Source organism: Capricornis sumatraensis, chromosome 8, assembly GCF_032405125.1.
Source record: "Capricornis sumatraensis isolate serow.1 chromosome 8, serow.2, whole genome shotgun sequence".
Taxonomy (NCBI): Eukaryota; Metazoa; Chordata; class Mammalia; order Artiodactyla; family Bovidae; genus Capricornis; species Capricornis sumatraensis.
This window is the reverse complement of record NC_091076.1, coordinates 74,548,964-74,573,439: the sequence shown is the minus strand read 5'-3', so window position 1 is coordinate 74,573,439 and position 24,476 is coordinate 74,548,964. Positions and strand designations below refer to the sequence as shown.

The window sequence follows — 24,476 nt, the reverse complement described above, 5'->3', positions numbered from 1 at the left end:
TCTTGAGAGTGGGGGATTTGGGCATTTAGGACAGGAGGCAATGTCTTAAAAGAATGCGTTTGTGAGCTAGAGACGGATTTGGGTCACATTTCTACTAGCGTCCACTGCCGTCAGCTGTCTTTACCGCCTACACCGCTGGAGCCCAGAGACTTTCTTATACATTGGTTAGGAAGAAAGACAAATGAGTTCTTTCAAAGTACGAAGGAATGGACGGGAAGGACATGCCTTCCAAGATGGGAAAGAACATGAGCTTCTGGGGTGGGGGGCGGGGAGGCGTGTGAGTGGTCTGAAGGAGGCTCCTGGCTTCCTGGGGTCAGCGCAGAACGAGTGGGCGTACCCGAGCATGAAGCTTTGTGATGCTTTGTGTGGGTGACTCTCAGCGGACAAAGGACCATTCAGAGTTTCTTGATTTATTCATAATGTCGCCTTTACAATCAGCCCTCATTTCTCATTCACATTTCATCGTCATAAGAGCATTTTAAAATCTATAGATATCACAACTGCTGCTGATTGACTTTAATACTTTAGCATTAATTCAAATGTGAAAAAATTTAAAATAGTGAGCCTGTGCTATTAGTTTCTAGTATTTCCATATTACTTAAAAGCATACAACATTTAACTCTATGCCCAAGTTAATAGTTTTTTGTATATAGTATCTGTGCTGTGCTGTACTGAGTCGCTCAGTTGTGTCCAGCCCTGCAATCCCATGGACTGTTTCAATGTTAAAATTTGAATTTTAAGGCTGTTTACTAAGAATGTTAAATTATCAAAGTATAAGGTATACAAAGCTATAGAGAAATAAGAAATGCACTTCTTTGAATAGGCTACATACATAAAGTATGATCTCTTTGAAAGACATTCATTAATACACTCATTCATTCAAGAAATTTACCTGAATGTCCACTGTGTGAAAGGCACCAGGCTAGGAGCTGTGGAAATGATGATGAGTAAGGCACAATCCTGCCCTTCAGGACTTTATAAACTAGTAGAATTTTTCAAGGTACTCTCTAACAAGTGAGCTACAAGTGATTTCTAATGTAGAGAGGAGCGAATACTTTTTGCATTGAGTGTTAGTTTAGTTGTCTTTGCGAAAGCTTCTTTCTTCTCATAATACGCGGCCTCATTAACAAACACTGGGTACACGGTTTGGTCTCCACCCAATGAAATAGTCTTTCCATCAAGAGTTAAAAACACAGGATCCTCAGGGTGCAAGGGTTTCCAATCTTGATCCTTTCAGGAAACAACATACATAAATTATATTTGGTTTTTCTCCTACTTTACAAATTGTATACTGGAAAAGAATATGAGAAAGGACGTATATGTATATATCTATCTCTATGTATTCATCTATGTAACTGAATCACTTTGCTGTACACCAGAAACTAACACAACATTGTAAATCAACTATACGTAGTAGTAGTGTTAGTTGCTTAGTCGTGTCTGACTCTTTGCAACCCCCATGGACTGTAGCCCACCAGGCTCCTCTGTCCATGGGATTTTCCAGGCAAGAATGCTGGAGTGGGTTGCCATCCCCTTCTCCAGAGGGTCTTCCCGAGCCAGGGATCAAACCGGGTCTCCTGCATTGCAGGCAGATTCTTTACAGTATGAGCTACAGGGAAGTCCCATCAAAAAATCAACTACACTTCAATAAAAAAATAAATTAAAAAATTCTTATGTCAGGCTCTAGACAACCAAAAGGACAGCATTATCTTCTTTTAAAAGAGACAAGTTAGAGGTATGTGACTAAACTGAGACTGAGCAGTTTGTTTTGGCAGCAGTTTTAAGAGTTCCCCTTTTTATTTTTATAACTGCCACATGATCAGAGTCTGCTTTGGTATCAAGTTCACCTTGAATGTTGCTGAAGAGGTTTATAATATCAAAAACCAAAACTACATGCACATGTTCTCAAGTGCAAATTTTATCTCTTGTTAGCTGAAGTTAAATTCCGCTCAGCAAAATTTAGGAAATATTCATTAAGAGTCTTCTAACATTCTACTGTTGGGGATAAAAAATGAGTGACCTTGTGCCTGCATGCTAGATGGCTCTATTCTGGTGGGGACTGGTGGGAGAAGGTGGGGATGGGCTGGGAAAAGTCTGGGAAAAGCACAGATAGGTGAATATTTCCTATACGTGTTCCCACATTATGATAATAACTGAATCATTTAAGAGGTTCACAATCTTTATCTTTCTGTCCTTTAAAACACTGCCTTTAGGCTCCTTCAAGTTTCCACCTGGATCCCACTAAGGCACAAAGCTGGATCTGCTCCACTAATCTGTATTTTGGGGCAGACTGCTTTATTAAGTCAGAGAAGGCAATGGCACCCCACTCCCGTACTCTTGCCTGGAAAATCCCATGGACGGAGGAGCCTGGTAGGCTGCAGTCCATGGGGTCACTAAGAGTCGGATGACTGAGTGACTTCACTTTCACTTTTCACTTTCATGAATTGGAGAAGGAAATGGCAACCCACTCCAGTGTTCTTGCCTGGAGAATCCCAGGGATGGGGAGCCTGGTGGGCTGCAGTCTATGGGGTCGCACAGAGTCGGATATAACTGAAGTGACTTAGCAGCAGCAGCAGCAGCTTTATTAAGTTGTAAGTCTGAATGACTATCATTAGGGTCATTAAATAGCAGTCTGAACTGGACCAGTGGTTTCCCACTCTAATTACATGGGCCAATAAGATCAGATTATCCCAGAGAGGGGACCCGGCGTTGTTATTTTCTAAAAGGCGCTGTAGGCAATGCGCCTCCAGGGTTGACTGCACCAGGCTAGACAATCCATTGGTTCTCTTCCATTTCTGAGGTCTGCTAGTGTGTGGGGAGATGGATGTTTTAGCTTTTTAGAATCTTAGCTCCTCTCTGCTTTTACCTCTGCCTCTTCCAGATTGAAACTTCCTATTCTTTCCTACGAGCCTATTCTTCCCCTTCATTACACCATTATTGATCAAACCAGACAAAGAGCAGATAGATACTGGGGTCTTGAGGGGTCAGGGAAAAAAGGCAGAAAACATTCCAAAGGAGGAGGTTCTGATTGGTTTGCTCTCACTTTTACAGTAGTGATGACAGGGAGGTGGTAGCTCAACTGCAAAGAACCTTCGTTCTGGATCTGCCATCAGTAACTACAGGACGGTGGGAAGGATCTAATTTCTGAGTCTCCATTTTCTTACATTAAAATAGATATGATAATTCTTACCCATTGCACTTAAAGCAGGAATTTCATGTTCTCTGACCCCCATCCACATCTCATTATTCTGTTATAGCATCTGGTTATCTTCATTTCAAGACCACAGTTTAGACTTTAGTATATCTAGACTATAAGTTCCACATGAATATAAACCATATTCATTGATGTACCTCCAGAGCCTGCTCAGGATTTACTCCAAAAATACTCACTCAGCGATGATCTGAATACCTTATCTAGACTAAAGTGTTTTTGAGAACATCTATTGAGGAAACTCACATATGTAAAATGCTAAATGGACTGTTAAGTGTTAGTCGCTCAGTCATGTCTGACTCTTTGCAACCCCATGGACTGTAGCCAGCCAGGCTCTGCTGTCCATGGGATTCTACAGGCCAGAATACTGGAGGTGGTAGCCATATCCTCCTCCAGGGCATCTTCCCGACCCAGGGACTGAACCAGGGTCTCCTGCATTGCAAGCAGATTCTTTACTGTCTGAGTCACCACAGACTGTAAAGTTCTACTCAAAACTGCGAGCATGCTCAGTTGTGTCCGACTCTTTGCAAACCCATGGACTGTAGCCTGCCAGGCTTCTCTGTCCATGAGATTTCCATGGCAAGAATACTAGAATGGGTTGCCATTTCCTCTTCCAGGGGATCTTCCCAACCCAGAGATTGAACCCACGTCTCCTCTGTCTCCTGCACTGGCAGGTAGATTCTCTGCCACTGAGCCACCTGGGAATCCCTCCACTCAAAGGTAGGGCATCATTATTTTGAATATTTAAAAGAAATAGTAACCATTACCTGAAGTTTAGGGTGGATAATAGCAGCAATTTCTCCACTTTCATTCCTGGGATAATCAACTTTCTCCATTATTTTATAGACTTCAATAGCACAGGGAGGAAATTCTTTTCCTGTGACAAAATAAATAAATAAATATAAATAGCAACTAAAAAAAAAAACCACTCCTGATAAAAGGGAAGTTTATGCTTCAAAAAAGGAAAAACCAAAAACTGAAAACAGACAGCTATAGGGAGAACACAGTATCTTTTTTGCTTTTAAACCATTTTATTGTGAAAGTACATAAAACACAATTTCACCCAGAAGTAGGATTGCTGGGATCATATGGTAATCCTATTTTTAATTTTTTGAGGAACCTCTATGCTGTTTTCCATAGCAGCTGCACTGACTTAGATTCCCACCAGTAGTGCATAAGGGTTCCCTTTTCTCCATATCTTCAAAAATATAACTTATTTCTTGTTTTTTGGTAATAGCCATTCTAAAAGGAGTGAGCTGATATCTTATTATGTTTTTTAAAATAATTTATTTTATTTTTTATTGGGGTATAGTTGCTTTTCAATGTTGTGTTTCTGCTGCACAATGAAGCGAATCAGCTATGCATATACAAGTAGCCCTGGTCTCCTAGCTCTCTCTCCCACCCCACTGGCCCATCTCGCCCACCTAGGTCACCGGGGAGCACTGAGCTGAGCTCCCTGAGCTATGCCGTAGGTTCCCACTAGCTATATGTTTTACGCATGGTGGTGTGCACACGTCAGTCCTAATCTCCCACTCCATCCTACCCTCTTCCCCTCTCATTACGGTTTTGATTTTAATTTCCCTGGTGACTAATGATGTAGAACATTTTTTCAGGTCTGTTGGCCATCTGTATGTCTTCTCTGGAAAAATGTCTATTCAGATCTTCTGCTCATTTTTAAATCAGTATTTTTTTTTTTTTTTACTATCGAGTTGTATGAGTTCTTTATATATTTTGAATATTAGTGACTTATCAGATATATAATTTGCAAATATTTTCTCCTGTTCAGTAGATTGTATTTTCACTCTGTTGATGGTGTCCTTTGCTGTGCAGAAGCTTTTAGTCTAACGTAGTCTCATTTATTTTTGCCTTTGTTGCTTCTAATCTTGGTGTCAGATTCAAAAAAATTGCCAAGACCTATACCTATTTCAGGAAGCTCACTGCCTATGTTTTCTTCTATACGTTTTATAGTTTCAGTTCTTATGTTCAAGTCTTTAATCCATTTTGAGTTAATTTTTGTGTATGGTCTTTAAAATAGTGGTCATTTCATTCTTTTGTACCTAGCTGTCCAATTTCCCCAATACCCCTTATTGAAGAGACTGCCCCTTCTCCACCATAGATTCTTTGCTCCTTTGTTGTATATTAATTGACCATATATACATGAGTTTATTTCTGGGCTCTCCACTCCATTCCATTGATCTGTGTGTGTTTTTATGTCAACATTATATGGCTTAATTACAACAGCTTTGTAATATGAAGTTGGGGGCGTTCCTGGTGGCTCAGCTGATAAAGAATCCACCTGCAATGTGGGAGACCTGGGTTCAATCCCTGGGTTGGGAAGATCCACTGGAGTAGGGAACAGTTACCCACTTCAGTATTCTGGCCTAGATAATTCCATGGATTATATAGTTCAAGGGGGTCACAAAGAGACAGACATGACTGAGTGACTTTCACTTTCACTTTGAAGTCAGGGAAGTGTGATGCCTCCAGCTTTGCTCCTCTTTCTCAAGATTCTTTGAGAATAGCTTTGGCTATTCGGGGTCTTATATTGCTCCGTAAAATTTTAGTTAAGGATATTCACAACAACACTAAACCAAAGGATGTTCTTGAATGATTCCTACCAGCACTGGGTCCACAAGTACACAGCGGTTGGACAGAGGTGGAAAGCAGACCTTAAAAGTCAGAGCCGGGGAGAGAGAGGCTTGGAATGAGAGTCAGGACACCTGTGCTCTAATCTCCCAGCTGTGTCAACTTCAGCAACGCGCTTAACTTCCCGATGCTCACTTTCTTTACCTGTCAGATGAAGGTTTCACATCAGTTCATCTTGGAGGGCCCCTTCCAGCTCTGACATCCTGTGATTGTGTAACTTCAGGAGGACGTTCAGCAGGTTAGATGACTTTGCCATTGTGCTCCTCCTCTTAACTAAGTATGTTAAACATCTGGGTAGCTCTTGAACAGTGAGATACTGGGATATAGTCAGTCTGCCCATAGTGGAGTGAAACTTACAATGCTGCAGCAACATTAAACAACCCAGTGCCCAGAAACTTGGAAAAGGGGTAGTTTACGTTTATACCAGGCTACCTCTGAATAAACAGGATGAACTCTCACCCAGCACAGAGCCTACAGTGTGCTATGGTTGCAATCCGAAGGAAAATCTCCTTTCCCCTTAGTGCAGAAAGTGCAGCCAGGGTGGGATTCAGATATCCCGCCATCACTTCTGTACCAGTTTGCTTCCACTGCATAATATGCTATGCCAGAACTTTGTGGCATAAAACAACCCTCTAGTTTAGCTCATGATTCTGTGGCTTGGTTGGGCAGTCCCTCTGGTCTAGGCTGGACCGGCTGATTTCTAACTGGCTTGCTTATGCATTTGCGGTGAGCTGGCAGATCAGCAGGAGGTGGATGATCTAAGATGACTTTGCTGTCATATCTGGGCATTTGATGGGCCCTCAGCTGGAGCTGCGGAGAAGGCAATGGCACCCCACTCCAGTACTCTTGCCTGGAAAATCCCATGGATGGAGGAGCCTGGTAGGCTGCAGTCCATGGGGTCGCTGAGAGTTGGACGTGACTCAGTGACTTCACTTTCACGTTCACTTTCATGCACTGGAGAAGGAAATGGCAACCCACTCCAGCGTTCTTGCCTGGAGAATCCCAGGGATGGGGGAGCCTGGTGGGCTGCCGTCTATGGGGTGGCACAGAGTTGGACACGACTGAAGCGACTTAGCAGCAGCAGCAGCAGCAACAGCAGCAGCTGGAGCTGCAGAACTATTGGCTGGGAGGCCTCAGTCTTCAGCCTCCTGGGCTTGTATCATCCAGCAGGCTAGGTGAGCTGATTCACAAGATGACAGTGCAGGTTCCTAAGAGCAGCGAGACAGCAAGCCCCAACACGCAAGTTCTTTTCAAATCTCTTCTGTGGTATAAAACATGTCACATGGCCAAGCCAGACCCAGGTGGTAGGAAAACAGACTCTATCTCTAGCTAGGACATGGAAGCAGGGAAGGGAAGAATTTGTGGCCATTTTTATAATTTACCAAATCTTCCGAGATGAAGACGGAAACATCAGATGTCATTTCTTTAAACCAGAAGGTCCACTGGGAGGAAAGAAGAAAGTGGTAGAACACAAACGAACATGTTTTTGCTACTTAGAATCTCAGAGCTGGAATGACTCTCAAACGCTCAACTTCCACTGATGTTTGAATATTCTCTGTATCTTTCTGGCTAAGTGCTCATCTTGGTCCTGCTTGAACAGCCTCACAAAGTGTGGTCTGTTCCACTGTCGGTCAGCTTTGTTAATCAGAAATTTCTGTCCTTAGATAACATTATCCCACAGACTCTATTCTGCCCTCCGAGTCACAGAAAACTTGTCTAATTCCTTTCCAATATGACACTTCTGAAACTCTAAAATAAAATTGGCTTTAAGACTCCTTTTTGCCAGTCTAAGTGCCTTTAATTTTATCAACTAGCACTCAAATATTGTCACATGCACGAGGATACATGTGAACGTATTCTGTAAACTGAGCTTCTATGTGCATCCTTGGGATTATTTTTTTTATGGTTTTCAAACTCTTCAACATTCTCAATCATCTCCTTAGCTAACCTCTACAATAAGATGTTTCTCCTGAAGTATGTATTCAGAATTTATTCACAGGTCTCCCTAAGTGTTTATTCAAGGCAGAAAAGAGATTATTTTCCCAATCTAGTGGGAGAAAATGGTTTTGTATTTTAATTTGCATTTCTGACTCCTAGTGATATTGGACATCTTTTCATCTGTTTATTGGAAATCTGTATTTCTTGGTATTTCTTTGCTTTTTAAAATGGACATTAATAGGAAAATGAGGATTTCATTTGTGAAACTTTTTGGTAGCTGCTTTTCTTGAATGTGTCTACACTGGTCATTGAAGAATGGCTGAGATGATTAAATTTTTTTAAAAAAACAACCTAATATCACAAACGTGGCAAATTTGACCTAGGGCCCATTGTTATTTCAGTGTTTAGTAGTATAAGTCATTATGTGTACTCCATCTCATCTTCCTTTCCTGATTTATTTGCACACACACAAGCTAACAATGAAAGAAACAATTTCTGCCTACTACTTACCTTCATTAAAATTGTGTATAAAATCAAGAGCATGTTTAATCATTTTTCTCATTTGATCTAGAATATCAGCTCTCAGAACCCCCTGAGGCTGGGGACCAACTTCTATACCTAGGTACAGAAGGGGAGATAGTCACATTTCATGTGTTAGAATAGAAGATTGAGCATTTTCAAACATCAAGATCTAGAATTGCATCATTAAAAATGATTAAAAAGGCAGACCATGTAGCATAATGGAAAATATGTGAGACATAATATTGGGCAATAAATAAAGCAGAACATTTACAAGTTATATGCATAGTAAATAAAGACTGGGAGAGAACATAAGAAAATCAAACAGTTGTGTTACAGTAATAAGGTCTCGTGGGTCTTTTTTCTCTAAATTTCCTTCAATGTTGTCAAAATATTTAAAAATCATAATACAGTAAAAGGAGCAGACAACTTTATATTGACCAAAATAGTAAGTGACCACAAAGAGACACTGTCATAGACACAGCTTGTAGGAGAAAACACATCTATTTAGTAATAGAAAGCTAAACTAAACAAGCCATGGATTTAAGTCAAACGACAATCTATGTGACCCTGGAGCCATAGTCTTGCCTTTAACATAACAAGCCAACCTGCCATGATAGTCAATGGTTTTAGTTTTCTGTGGAAAAAACCTGTATTCATTTCTTCTCCTTGCAATAAAATTAATTCCCATACCATCAGGTCTACTTTCTGTGGCTGTCAAGCATTCTTCCATAAACCTACAAAATATTTTTCTCTAAACCACTTATCTAGTCCTTTCCCTCCTGTCCAAGTCTCCCACACTGTTATCATTACAATCATCACCTTATTCATTTATAAAACTATTTACCAATACAACATCATCCAATCCTTTCCATCAATTCATATACATTCTTTTCCATCTATCCTGTTTTCACCCACTTCTGTTATTTCCTCATTCACAAAATCTTACTGTATTCTCTTTTATCTTCATTTTTCATTTTTGTGTTTAGCTTTTCTGGATATATGTTTGGGCATACATTTAAGAATATGGTATAACTGTGGCTAAGGTATGCATCAATGCCTAAATGATTGGTAAATATGTGAAAATGTGTTTGTGGATATGTCTGTCTGCGTTCTGTACAAGGTATTATTGCTTCCCTACCCAAAATTCATTCCATCTACTCCTTGCTGACAGAGTCCTGAATTTGGCTGGGTTTCCAACTCAGGGGTAAACACAGAACAGTTTTGCTCAATCACAGTACTCCATCAGCCCTAGTAGTTAATTGAAGAATGCACATATGACTCGGTTCTGAATAACTGGCCACAACAGAAGGTCCACAGGGGAGTTCCTGGGAGTCTCCTTTCTTCCACCAGATAGTGCCATGTTGCACATGATGCTTGAAATTACAGTGCACATCTTGTGCCACCTAAAGTCATGTTGTTGTTCCTTAGTTGCTAAGTCATGTCCAACTCTCTTGAGACCCCAGAAAACTATGGCCTTCCAGGGGATTTCTCAGGCAAGAATACTGGAGTGGACTGCTATTTCCTTCTCCACAGGATCTTCCTCACCCAGGGATTGAACTTGTGACTCCTACATTGGCAGGTGGATTCTTTACCACTGAGCCACCAGGGATGCCCATCTAAAGTCACAGAATTATTACAAAATACTGAGCTGGAGAGAGTGTCTCTCTGATCTTAAGTGTCCCCTCTGCCCATGACTGGATGATATAAAAATATTCCAGATAATATAGTAAAGTAGGGATAATATTTCTAATTATTTATAATGATCTTAATATTCCCCCACACTGAAGTGTTTGAAAGATTTAGCTCTGTTTTCAGAGGAATGGTTTTTTTTTTTTTTTTTTTTTGCCACACTACATGAAGGATCTTAATTCCCCAGCCAGGTATCAAACCCAGGCACCCTGCAGTAGAGGGGCAGAGTCTCAACCACTGAACCACCAGAGAAGTCCCTGGATCCATTTTTAAGAGCCAAATATATCAATAGATATTCATTCTAGCTAAGAGCAACATTGCCCATAAATGTAATAAACCAAAGCCTGGAGAAATCTTATGCTTTATTTGGTGTCATACATCTTTATCCTTTATTTTTAAGCACTTGGTTTGTTTGAAATAATTACCTACACTTGGTCATTTAGCTTGCCTCAACTGATCCTTTGATTATGCACCAAAATTATGAAAAACCAAATAACCAAGATAACTTTAAATCTACTTCTAAGTTGTGTTGCTGTTGTTCAGTCGCTAACTCATGTCCAACTCTTTGTGACCCCATGGACTGCAAGACAATAGCAATTTTAAGGATTACAGTGTGGTCTGCAAACAACGATGCTAGTACGTCACTCAGAAATGAGAATGGAATGTAGAAAAAAAGAGACTGTCGGAGAGGGTGTATGAGAGTGCAAGCCTGTGTGCTGGAAGTTACCAGAAGGTAAAGACAAATTCACAGCTCAGTAACTGACAGGGCAAACAGGTGAATAGACAATAAACACAGGTTATCAGAGACTCTACTGCAAAGCAGAGGCTAAGAGGGATGCTGGGAGAGAATTTTCCATGGGTCTTCTGTATCTCTGCATGTCTTGCCAGCGAGATACTGACTGCCTTGGCTCTAGATTATTGGTTTTAAGAATTTTGTACAGTGGATACCCTTGGAAGATAGGGCTGGTGTCTTGCTTGAGCAAAAAGCAGGTTGCTTACTACTCATTATAAAAGACTCAAATTCCTTTAGCTCAGTGCTTCTTTCTGGAATGTAGAAAGTTGGTCAATGAAAGTGAGGAAATCTGATATAGTTAGAGACAGCCTGGGGATAGTTTGCTTATTACTTGACAATTATAAGCCATACTGATAAGCAAAGTAGCTGCAAATAGTCTTTAAATTAGTTTTCTCAGAGTTTCATCTCAGACATATTTTGTTTAGCTGTGACAGTGGGAAATGTGACTTACCCACAGGATACTTGGCTATAGAACGAGTGGTTGCATATTTGAGAGAAGGATGCTCAATAAGGTAAACATAGCAGGCTAATGGAGCCAAAGACGTCTGAAAAGAATTCAAAACATGTTCTTATTATGTAAAGACCATATGCCTTGTTCTCTTTGCTTTTATGTTTAACTTCATCAACTGAGATTAGTAAGACAACTTTTTGAAACACATTCTAAACTCCAACTACATATAAAATTAGATTATATGTAATTTTCTGGATAAAATGTATATTAAACAATTCTCCAGAACCACGAACAAAGTATATGAATAAATTCTTCTGAAAGGTTTTCATTATTTTTGTTTTCATCACTTGTTACACTGAGTATTTAGCTTACTATGGGTCTCTTAAAGAATTCTGTTTCTACCCGAAGAAGGCTTTCGTTATTTTTGTTTTCATCACTTGTTACACTGAGTATTTAGCTTACTATGGGTCTCTTAAAGAATTCTGTTTCTACCCGTGTAGGCCAGGTCTCTAGAGATGGCAAGTAACTCCCCAACTTATCTGAATAATTCAAGACAGGCCGCTTGGTTTAGATGACAATGGCAGCATACAAAGGATTCAGCTCTCCCTTCAATGAGCAACAAAGATACTGCATTATGATCTCTTACCAGAACTACTATCTAGTCAATGTCACTAATTCAAGGAAACAAAAATAATAGTTAATCTTTACTATCTGCTACAGGCACTCAGCTAAATGCATTAACAATTTTTTTTCTTATGTAAGGCTTATTATGGGCTTCCCTGGTGGCTCAGATGGTAAAGCGTCTGCCCGCAATGCGGGAGACCGGGGTTCGATTCCTGGGTCCAGAAGATCCCCTGGAGAAGGAAATGGCAATCCACTCCAGCACTCTTGCCTGGAAAATCCCATGGATGGCGGAGCCTGATAGGCTACAGTCCATGGGGTCGCAAAGAGTCGGACACGACTGAGTGACTTCACTTTCACTTGGGGTAGCTGTTGTTATTATGCCAATTTTATAAAACAAGGAAAGCAAGGAAGTTGATTATCTTGTTCAAGGTTAGCAAGTGAGAAAATCAGGATTTGAACCCAGGTACTGGCTATATGGGTCGCATATTTTTCATTAAATCATACTAGCTCACACTAGCGCTCTGGAAGGAAGGCTATTCATTACATAGAGATAATCATACAGTTTATTATTTGTGTTTTGCTTGACAGTTATTTTCTAGCAGTTTTTCTTGTTATAGGCACTGGACTGCTGATTTTTTCATCTTGTAGATTTCTGAGCCTTAAGATGATTAGCTATATGAAGTACCGAAAGATCAGATGTATATTGGGGTATATGAATCAAATGGAGACAGACAGGGCTAAAGACAGTCAATCTTTTTATCATTGGTCTTTAGTCAACATTAAATAACTATCTTTTAAGCTTCTTAATACTGTAATTGAGCCACTTAAACCACTTCAAAATTTTGGTATTAATTTTACTGAAAAACCTATGATTACTGTCATAGTCTTAATAAAAGATCTAAGATTTTATAGACACAGTTATTCATATGTTCTATTATTTTTTCATTATATTTATTATTTTGCTCATTTCTTCTCCTTTTCTTCTGCCTGTCACTGCTACTTCTATTCTGGTGCTCCCTTCAGCCCCCCATTTCTCTTGGACCCTCCCTCCCCACCCTTTTCTGGTTGTTTCAACATCTATAATCAACTTAAAATTACAGGTCCTAGGCTAACTTGTAAATTAATAACATTGACATTACCTTAATATAATGAAACATCTGAATTAAAAAGTCATTCCTGGAATCTTCAAGAATAAGAGTGCACCCCATGTTAGAAGTAGTGTTGTGAAGGTCAAAAATAATGTCATAGGAATCTTCACTGTCTTTTGGACCAAATAAATGATTGATTTCTTGAGCCTTTCTCACTTCATATGGCAAATCCTCTGACTTTTTTTTGCTGTTATTAGCAGAAAGAAAAAGATTAACAATACCTGTAGCTAAGATAACATAAATATACAATGAGAACACAGTATATTAGAAACCTGGCACCAAACCTTTAATATGAAAAACCTCAGAGGGAAGGGGAACTTTATTTGAAAATTTTATAAATGAAAAATTACATTTTCCCTTCTGTTTGATTCCAAGTCATGTTGCATTGACACGCTTGCAAATAATAGTTCATTTATGTGGCTGGTCACAGGAAAGACATTTCAAACAATTTATCATTTGACTTCAACTCTGAATGAAATTCATCCATTAATTTAATCTAGAGTCCCTTAGTAGTTAAGTGCACTGGGCTATAACGAAGCTAGAGCGTCGAATGCACCTATTATTTTTTTACACTCTAGCTATTTCTAGTGCACAAAAATAGTCAAACTTAGGAGCTCACATCATCTCATTAGGGATTCTTAAGTGATTCTAGGACCCACTAGTGGTCCAGGGTCAAGGTTTACAGAGAAGAGTCTTGGTACCCTGTGAAAATGCAAAACATTGCAGGTATATGCATATATGCATTTTTCTAGGATGAGGGTTGATATTTTTTATTGAATTCTCAAATGAGTCTCTACCTGTTGCCCCCCACCTCCAACCTCAACGGTTAGGATACATTTTTTTTCTTAATGTACATGATAATTTAAATTTATTTTTCTCATGAAAGCATTCAACATTTCCCTATAATTCCATTTATTGCTATTCTCTGACTATTTTTGTTAGCCTCTTCAAAAGACCTACAGTTTGCACCTGAGTAATTCTTGCCTGGAGCAATCAAGAAATTGGAGCAGCAGCTTTTCAACTATGAAGAAAAGCTGCATACTAAGGCTAGTGCAGTGGGAAGACTGGGGCCTCCCTGGTAGCTCAGCTGGTAAAGAATCCACCTGCAATGAAGGAGACCCTGGTTTGATTCCTAGGTCGGGTCCCCTGGAGAAAGGATAGGCTACCCACTCCAGTATTCTCGGGCTTCCCTGATAGCTCAGATGGTAAAGAATCTCCCTGCAATGTGGGAGACCTGGGTTTGATCTCTGGATTGGGAAGATTCTCTGGAGGAGGGCATGGCAACCCACTCCAGTATTCTTGCCTGGAGAAGCCACATGGAAAGAGGAGCCTGGAGGGCTATAGTCTGTGGGATCATAAAGAGTCAAACACTGAGCGACTAAACACAGCACAATGGGAAGACAGAAGTCTGTGGCCTTTATGATATCACTGAGCCACTGTACCTGCCTGGACTGCCTACCTCTGGACTTGTTATTTGTGGAAAGAAACCCTTATTTGTTTAAGTCATTGTTTTCAGATTTCTATTATAAGCAACCAGATAGTTCCTAAAGGCTACATGCGTATGTATGTGTGTGCAGGCTAAGTCACTTCAGACATGTTCTTTGTGACCCTATGGACTGTAGCCCTCCAGGCTCCTCTGTCCATAAGATTCTTCAAGCGAGAATACTGGAGTGGGTTGCCATGCCCTCCTCCAGGGGATCTTTCTGACCCAGGGGTCCAACCTGCATCCCTTATGTCTCCTATATTTGTAGGTGAGTTCTTTACCACTGATCCCCTGGCGGTTCAGTCAGAAGAGTCTGCCTGCAATGCAGGAGACCTGGGTTCAGTCCCTGGATCGGCAAGATCCCCTGGCGGAGGAAATGGCTACCCTCTCCAGTATTCTTGCCTGGAGAATTCCATGGACAGAGGAGCCTGGTGGGCTGCAGTCCATGGGGTCCCAAAGAGTCAGACACGACTGAGTGACTAACACTTTGTTTACCACTAGTGCCACCTGGGAAGCCCAAAGGCTACAAATGCACTTTAAAAGTTAATTAATGCCACAACTCCTTAAGTTCCTTCCTCCTTGCAGCAACTGACTTGCTTTTCCTTCTCCCCCATGTAGGTAAATGACACCACCAGCTACTCAGGTGCTCAGAGTCAAGAAATGATGTCCTGAAAGATAATAAACATCTATTCAGTATTTGAACAATTGAAAGATTTAGTAACCCACTAGATGTAGGGAATAAAGAATGTGGAAGGTTCTAAGATGATTTCCACAAGTGATTAGTGGGTAATGGTGACATCACTGAGGTGAGGAATACAGGGAAAGCAGCAAAGTTTAGGAAAAGGAGGATGGGAGAAGGCAATTGACTAATCTATCTCATAAGTTTCCATAAACACCCTGAAAAAACACTGTCCAGCCTCTGATAAATGTTAGATATAAGAAGCAGAAAGTGAGTTTAATTTAAAAGACTACTCTCATTGAAATGCAAGCCACTGAGTGGTCATAATAAGAAAACTCAATCTAGTTCATTTCAGAGTTATTTGGCAAATTAACATGCCAACTAAAAGTTATTCTTCAACAAATCTTTAGTGGTAATGTAAGTTAGTTAATACATATTTTAGGTGAATAGATAAACCTTAATCGTGTTGACATAACCTCAGTCATGAATATAAAGCATGTTTGAATTTAACATTTATGTTGGCAAAAATATGGTTCAATATGTAAGCTATGCTGCTGCTGCTGCTGCTAAGTCACTTCAGTCATGTTCGACTCTGTGCAACCCCATAGACAGCAGCCCACCAGGCTCCCTGTCCCCAGGATTATCCAGGCAAGAATACTGGAGTGGGTTGCCATTTCCTTCTCCAATGCATAAAAGCGAAAAGTGGAAGTGAAGTTGCTCAGTTGTGTCCAACTCTTAGCAACCCCATGGACTGCAGCCTACCAGGTTCCTCTGTCCATGGGATTTTCCAGGCAAGAGTACTGGAGTGAGGTGCCATTGTCTTCTCCTATGTAAGCTATGACTAATATATAATTGCCCCAGAGAATGTATTCCATAAAGTGAGGCAAATTTGTATAAATATAGTAGCCATCTTTTGATCTGTGATGAGATTAAAGTAACTCTTTAAACTCAAAACAGGATTTAATAGAAAATGAGTATATAAAACAGTGTTATATTAGTTGTTGCTGGGCATGACTTGTATCTTAGCTTGTCATCTGTTAGCTCATTGAGAGCAGAAACCATTTTGTACATAACTTTGTATTCCCACAGGATCTGGCACAGTGCCCCATGAAGAGTAGGTGTTTAATAATGTTTTTATGTAAATGAAAGAAGTGGTAAAAAACTTAGAGGCCTAAATATCTACAGAAGTAGCTACAATGATGCAAACAAAGGCAAAAATAATAAGGACATACAGCGTTATGATTGTATACACTATATGTAATGTATCATCAGCTATAATTTAAATTCAGAAAATTCAGGTCTCAGGGAACCACTGCTGAAGGTAGTACATGTACTCTTCAGATCACAGAGCAGTCTAATGTTTTCTGATGATGGTCATTTATTCCCTCTTTCATTAAACAAACATTAGCTGAAACATTACACTTTTCTTAACTAGAACTTCATGCACTACCAAAATATAGTTGCAAAAAACATAGTAGTGAATCACCTAGAAAGCTGAAAAATATGTACCTAAGCATAGCGGTCAAATATTAATTTAATGCAAAAGATTTATTAAATCTGTTTCTTTAAAGATATGATTTAAAAATAAAAACCTTTGTTATTTGTTGTCCCAGTCTAGATAGAATATATTAAAAAAAATAAATCAGTTAAGAAGTGTCTGATGTTTAAAAAAGCTTATAAAAGAGTACATGAATGTCCAGTGTAGGTAATTAATTCATCACATAGTATGACTAAAAGTGAAAGTGATCTTATTCACAATAGCGATTCTATGTATGAACATGAGTATCATGTATACACATGTGCTTTCATACATACTACTTTTCACACACACACACAAACACACGTGTGCATGTGCACACATACAACACAAAATGTAGTCTTACCCAAGATTTTCAGGGTCAAAAACTCGATTCAGGTCACAGTCAATATATCTGGTGCACTTCTTCACTGCTCTTGGGTTGGTGATAAATGGTTTTACCTCCAGCCCTGTTCTTTGAATCTCAGTGCTGTTCTCCAGCCAGTGCTTAACTAGAAATACTCCTGTTAGTTCATTCCCGTGAGTTCCTCCAAAGATAGCCACCTTTTTTATAGGGTCTTCGGCAACATGACAAGAAGTCATTTTTGTCAAGTAGGTTTATCTGATTTCGGCAATTCAGAAGAGAGGAGATCAAAGAAAACTTAATTTCTTAAGCAAAGTTTAGAAACTTAAATCTAAATGAGACTTGAACCTAAGTGCAAAGTACAGACTTCTCTTGAGTGGAGTATATTTTAATTTTCTGTTACAAGTTCTGAGCTCTGTTTATTATAGGGATACTCCCTTCGTTAGCCCTGCCCTTTACCATATTTGGGTTAAAATATGCAGAGATCAACTAGAGATCCAGCTGTTTACTTTAACTTCTAACTCCCTCAAATGGTCGGTAGATCTCAATGCAATAATAAGTTAGCATCTCACACTTAAGCGAAACTTCTGCTTTCTCTTTAGCCAGAATGTTTTCTAACAGTGTTTTCACAATTACTCGTGGTAGTAAAAATAGATTACACTTTTCTTATCCTCAAAAATATAAAATAAAAGGCTCGCCCATGGTATGCATCTTATTATTCAGTATTTATATTTCTGCTTAAAACCATTTCTTCTCTGAAATGAGTTCAGGCCCTATTTATCTTCTGAGGGCATCTGAATTTTAGCTCTATAAACAGCCAACGGCAGATCCTCAGAGAACTCCTCTGGAACCACTATCCTTTCTTTTTCTTTATTTTCAGTACATTAAATTAATTCATAAAAAATCCTCAAAAATGTACACTTTTTCGTTTTTAACATAGTAAAACACAAAACTCTCAATTGAACTGACATTTATAATTCAAAATCAAATTACCAGAATATTAAATACTTGAGAATCTTTTAAAAATATAAAGTTACATGCAATTTTGTAGCACTGACATAAAAGAATGGATCAAAAATGGGAGAATATTCCTTCATTCCTAAAAAGAAAATATGTCCAGTAGAAGCTGTGAAGATGCTTGGGTACACAGTTTCTTCAGTTGTAGTACCAAAGCCTGTCTTTGTGAATCTAAGAACTTTATGCATGTGAACGGCTTCTTACAACAGCAGGATGGACTGGCTGGCGTTCCCCTCCCTCCAATTACAGTGCAGTATTATAACACTGACCTTTGGCCTCCAATCAGCATAGTACATAGTTTGTGAGTGCTGATTAAAGATACTCACTTTGACTTAGAACCTCAGGACTTTTCAGTAAGTAAGCCTCTTCAGAACCCATGACTAAATGTCACCTGCCTCATTTTGGGGGCATCATCTGTGCTTTGGAAAGTACAGCCAACCCACTCAGGTGCCACAGGCCCACACACTGGATGAGTGGTCAAGATGAGCAGGGTCATGGTTTCCTTTACAACATTTAAGGTGCTTCAACACATCAGCTATCAGTGTGTAGAACTAGTAAGGCATCAAATAAGCCACCACAAACGTAGGAAGAGTGATAATGACGGAGTGAGGAGTGTGCAATCCAGTGCCCAATTGGCAAGTGCTCACTGGCAACACTGGAGTGAGCGGACAGATGCAAGCCTCGGTCAGCCTGTGCTCAGACTGGAACTCGTTACCACCATATAACTTTAGGCAAAGTTACCACCAGCTCTGCACCTCCAGACACAGTGTGCAGTACAATCTATGTGGACTTCTTGTGATAAAGGACCTAGAATTCTAAATAGTGAATTAAAATACTAGACCTACTACCATATTTTATTGACTATGCCAAAGCCTTTGACTGTGTGGATCACAATAAACTGTGGAAAATTCTGAAAGAGATGGGAATACCAGACCATCTGACCTGCCTCTTGAGAAATCTGCATGCAGGTCAGGAAGCAGCAGTTAGAACTGGACATGGAACAACAGACTGGTTCCAAATAGGAAAAGGAGTATGTCAAGGCTGTATATTGTCACCCTGCTTTTTTAACTTATATGCATAGTACATCATGAGAAACACTGGGCTGGAGGAAGCACAAGCTGGAATCAAGATTGCCGGGAGAAATATCAATAACTTCAGATATGCAGATGACACCACCCTTATGGCAGAAAGTGAAGAGGAACTAAAGAGCCTCTTGGTGAAAGTGAAAGAGGAGAGTGAAAAAGTTGGCTTAAAGCTCAACATTCAGAAAACTAAGATCATGGCATCCAGTCCCATCACTTCATGGGAAATAGATGGGGAAACAGTGGAAGCAGTGTCAGACTTTATTTTTCTGGGCTCCAAAATCACTGCAGATGGTGACTGCAGCCATGAAATTAAAAGACACTTACTCCTTGGAAGGAAAGTTATGACCAACCTAGGCAGCATATTAAAAAGCAGAAACGTTACTTTGCCAACAAAGGTCCGTCTAGTCAAGGCTATGGTTTTTCCAGTGGTCAGGTATGGATGTGAGAGTTGGACTATAAAGAAAGCTGAGCGCCAAAGAATTGATGCTTTTGAACTGTGGTGTTGGAGAAGACTCTTGAGAGTCCCTTGGACTGCAAAGAGATCCCACCAGTCCATTCTAAAAAGATCAGCCCTGGGTGTTCATTGGAAGGGCTGATGTTGAAGCTGAAACTCCAATACTTTGGCCATCTGATGTGAAGAGCTGACTCATTTGAAAAGACCTTGATGCTGGGAAAGATTGAAGGCAGGAGGAGAAGGGGATGACAGAGGATGAGATGGTTGTATGGCATCACTGACTTGATGGACATGGGTTTGGGTGGATTTTGGGAGTTGGTGATGGACAGGTAGGCCTGGAGTGCTGCGGTTCATGGGGTTGCAAACTGAACTGAACTGAACTGAACTGAACTGAACTACCATATTATTAAGCTGACTCATGTAATTTTTTGGAGATTATAAATCACACTGGGTTTTCTTTAATCCCTTCTTTCAGAAAGCTTTCTCATGGTGAGAGACACAAGAACCAAATCAAAGATCACTGAGTCTTAAAAAGTTACTTTGAAACGAGACTTTTTTTTGGAAACATGCTTTAATTTCTTTCTCACGAAGTTGTTAGTAATTCAATGTCAATTTTCTTAGGGATATTCCTCACTTTTTGCCTGAATACTAAAAGACGAACAACTATTAATAATTTTCAAGACATTGTAATGCCTGAAAATGTCTTGAGACATGCTCTATATTCTAACCAGATTATATGAGCTTATACCGACATAGCCTAATTTACTGGCAGCAGAGACTCTCCACTGGAATGTGTTACTTAAGAAGGGGTCTTATTAGGGGAAACTATGCAGAATACTTTACTAAGATGATTACATTCTTTTGGAGAAATGAGTCTGAGCCATATCCAATTTGATTTCATGCTCAATCACCCAAAAAGTCAAATATGTTCAAGTACTGAAAACATTATGTACTAGTAATGGGAGATCGTTCAGAAGGAGTACAACAAGAGTGATTCCTCACAACTACAGAGTATTTAATTTAAAAAGTTTTTTGCCATCTGTTTTCTCAGTTTATTCACATATCCACTTTAGGTGATAGGAAGGGTTAGCAATTGACATTCCCAGTGCCCCAGTGCAGTGGTAAGAGAAAAAAAGACTAATTTGGTTAAGTCGCCGAGTTTCTAGGAGAAAACCAGGCCTGGGATCCAAGTTTTCTGAATCCAAGTCGAGTGTTTTTCACAGAACAATAGGGTGTTCTCTGTTATTTTTGGCTTTCCCCAAAATTCTAATTTTTTTCTTTCCAAATTCACATAAACAGTCACAACAGTGTGCTCAGGAAACAAACAAGCTTACAAACAAAACACATGATGGAAATATAAAATGTGAATGCTTCAAAATAGTTAATACACCAATACCTGTTTTCTTCCTTTAAGAGATTATAATGCAGAGACAGAGAAAGCATAACAATAAAATTAAAATACACACATTGAAATTACTGTTCTAATTTCAGAAAAAAAAACCCTGTAGCTTTTGATTTTCTGTTCACACCCATGTACACTGAACACTTCAGTGCAGAGATGCAGAAAACAAGCATAAATGTAAACAGATGACGATCGTATTATTTAGTTACTTTGGTTTCAAAAGCAGTAACTATGGTAAATTATTAACACTCGATTATGTTTTGTTTCTCTTCTGCCAATTTCTGGTTAGTTCTGTCCTTTGCCCTAGTCTCTCTGGAAATGCTGCTTCAGCTATGTACTTGTAGCTGGCACAAATGACTTGCATTTTGAGGCTTGTTTTATGGAATTTTAACAGATCAGCACTCTGAAGCACATCTAACATTCATAAAGTTTCCTTTACATGTCAAAATGAATAACTTTTTTTGAGAGTTAACGAATTGTAGTAATTCTGTCCTATACTTACCTTGTTTATTGTGTACAGAGTTTGTCTTCTGTGGAAAGCTTTATTAGAAAAAAAAGGAGAGCATTTCCTTAGAACTAGAGCAACAGAGGCTTTTCGTAGTCTTATACCAAGTTAACTTCCGAAAGATTTTTAACTCCCTGTTTCCCAAAGCACTCTAAATATCTGAACCCTACAAAAACTCCAAATTTTTATTAGTCTAGTTCTTTTTGAGAAATTCAGAGAACTGATAGTATACAAACTGAGACTCTTTTTAGCTGTCAGTATCTCACAATAAGGTTGAATATTTATCATCTGGTCTCAATCTACCTCTAATCCTCTCTCCTAATATTCTCTTTGACCTAATCTTCAAAGAAACTGCTAATATATCTCATGGTCTCATACTCTTGTGAAGTGAAAGTCACTCAGTCTGGAAGGCTTCCCTGATAGCTCAGTTGGTAAAGAATCCACCCGCAACGTGGGAGACCCTGTTTCGATCCCTGGGTTGGGAAGATCCCCTGGAGAAGGAAACGGCTACCCACTCCAGTATTCTGGCCAAGAGAATTCCATGGACTGTATATACAGTCCACGGGGTCTCAAAGAGTTGGACACGACTGAGCGACTTGCACTCATACTCTTAGGACTTTACTAATAAACTTCCCTTCATCTCTGGGCTCCTCTGCACTGCTTCCCTTCTTTTCCCTTAGTCTCCAAATGGTCAGAAGACAGGGTAACAGCAAAACATGGTCTTTGAACCCAGACAGAAGTAGAATTATTATTCCTGGCCTCCAGTAAGTACTCAATAAATGGCAGCCACTGTTATTAAAAAGGGCTAACATTTACTGATCATTTACTGTGTGCCAGAACTGTTCATTTATTTTCTCTTTTAATATCTTCAGGGCAATTAAGTAAGTATTATTATTACCATTTTACTGAGGCAGGAAATGTAGGTTTAGAGGGGGTAATTTGTCCCAGATAAAAGGACCAGAGAGGGGCAGTCCAATAGCTGAGGGCCAGAGCCTGGGTCACTGCACCTTCCCTTTGTTCTCTGGGGTCCCTGATCTCTAAGGCATGTGCTGTTTCCCTTCCCAAGCTTGTGCAGCACTGGCCCTGCCTTCCTGAGCCAGGCTGTCTTCAAACCCAGGCCTCAGCTCTCACAGCCTCCTGGCGACTCCAATGTCCCATCTGCTTGACCTTACTCTGAAACTCTGCCAGACCAAGCAAGACCCCTCTGACCTGGCTTTGAGGTCTATGGCCCTTGAGTTATTCTATTCTAGACACACTCCAGGGAGCCACCAGCATCTCACAAACTGATGTCTAGAACTTAAAAAATGACCTCGGGGTGTGGGAACGGGGTTGGGTGACCAGCCCTGGGCCCAACTTCCAGACAAAGCTGGGGTGAAGACTGGCTGAGGACCACAGGCAACTAGACTCTTCTTGTTTGTCCCTCTATGGGCGAAAATCTAAAGAGGCAGAGCGTTCCCTATGCCGTGTACCCCACAATGTGAGAATGCAAGGAGACGCGTTCACGTTTCCTCGCTCGTGTTTTTCCCTCCTTGTCCACCGACGTGATGACGCCACGTTACTGCGCACCCAGGTGATAGCCTCTGCGCCTGCGCCGGAGGGGGCGTGGCGAGGTGCGCATGCGCACAGAGCAACTTCCACGGCTTTTTGGAAGCGGAAAGGAGGCTGGTGGTTGTTGACTGGAGGCTGGGCGACGGTTGACGGAGGCCAGGGACCTGAAGGTTAAAGTTACGCGTCGTGTTGGCCAGAGGGCCAAGCAGAGGAAGCCCTAGTTACCAAACTGCCCCCCTTCCGAGTCAGGAGAGATTGTTGGAAGAAAACATGAGCCCTGACTGGAGCTTTCTGTTCTTCTCCATGAGGCGCCTGAGTAGGCCCGATGGCCTCGATCTGAGGCAGCGGGTTTGGGGCGGGTGTGTGCATGTGTGTTTGCGCATTGAGCAAACTTTCTGCCCGTCTATGTCACCACCTGCCTTAATATAATTAGGGTCCTGTTATAAGCTGGGGTAGGGAATCCCTCAGGGTCTTCTGCCCCCGGGGCCCGTGGTCTACGGGAGGATGTGGTGCTTTTGTTTGCCTAAGTCTCAGAAACCGTAATAGCCCTTGCTGTCCCCTTTTAGTTTCAGGTGTGTTGCGTTGGTATTTCTGGGCTAGGAAAAGGTCGCTTAACTTCTATTTTGTTTCCTAGAATGGCGTCAGAAATATTCTCTAAAGGGCTTGCTATATCCAGGTTCAAGGCCAAGCTGTGGAAACAAAGCTGAGACAGTCCCTAACCTCATGTTTCCCAAGTTTTATTTCTAAAAATGATAATTGATGCTATTTACCTCAGTATGATTTGCATTATTACTCAGTAGTGTTCATGTCTCTTTCTCTCATGGGGTGGTCCTTGAGAGCGGAAGTTATCTTACTTAAGTTTAAATCTTAATTTTTCACAAAATAGGCAAGTATGTATTAAAGTGAGATTGAAATATAAGAGGCTGGACATGGAAAAAACGACAAAAGAAATCCTGTGGTAAAAGGAAAAAAAAAAAACAGATCTTGTTTCACTTGGAATTACAGAAACAGAGTTGAAACTTATCATTACAGTTATTCTGGATATTAAGTGAGGTCTTAGTCTTTGGTATTGCATAATCCAGAGATCTCAAACTAATGACTAAAGCACATGATCTACATGGTGTTTTAAAGTGAGACAACACATTCTCACATGGCTAGTTCAGTTGTGTATGTTTCCTCCCTGGCCTTGTAAGCATGTTTGCCAATATTGTGGTCCATTTTCCTCTATGTACATCTCGTTCAGAATTATTCTCACGTTGGGTCCTTGATTCTGAAATAAATTACATAGACTGTGAAAATTCACATATGTTTAGGAAACAAGATTATAGCCACCCTAGTTTTTAACTTCAAACTAATTTGAAAAAATGTGTCATGTAAATTCTTACCTGAAAAGGGAAAGAC

At 40.2% G+C, this 24,476-nt stretch overlaps 1 protein-coding gene across 3 annotated transcripts; it reads right to left on the bottom strand.

Moving 5' to 3' along the window:
* Window positions 1-436: 436 nt before the first annotated feature.
* ASPA (aspartoacylase) lies at window positions 437-17,417 on the bottom strand. 3 transcript variants are annotated; one of them, XR_011145165.1, is made up of 7 exons: window positions 17,068-17,417; window positions 13,014-13,209; window positions 11,251-11,344; window positions 8,306-8,413; window positions 7,240-7,299; window positions 3,979-4,088; window positions 1,218-1,230 (listed from the first exon to the last, which is right to left on the bottom strand). XR_011145165.1 is itself a non-coding variant. In XM_068976893.1 (6 exons), exons 1-6 carry the CDS (start codon window positions 17,301-17,303, stop codon window positions 1,033-1,035), a joined length of 942 nt encoding a protein of 313 aa, XP_068832994.1. In that variant the 5' UTR covers window positions 17,304-17,417; the 3' UTR covers window positions 437-1,032. The 3 variants fall into 3 exon arrangements, 1 of the variants encoding a protein (XP_068832994.1); XR_011145166.1 differs by lacking the exon at window positions 1,218-1,230 and adding an exon at window positions 6,002-6,157 and having other exon boundaries at window positions 4,024-4,088; XM_068976893.1 differs by lacking the exon at window positions 7,240-7,299 and having other exon boundaries at window positions 437-1,230.
* Between the last annotated feature and the right edge of the window lie 7,059 nt (window positions 17,418-24,476).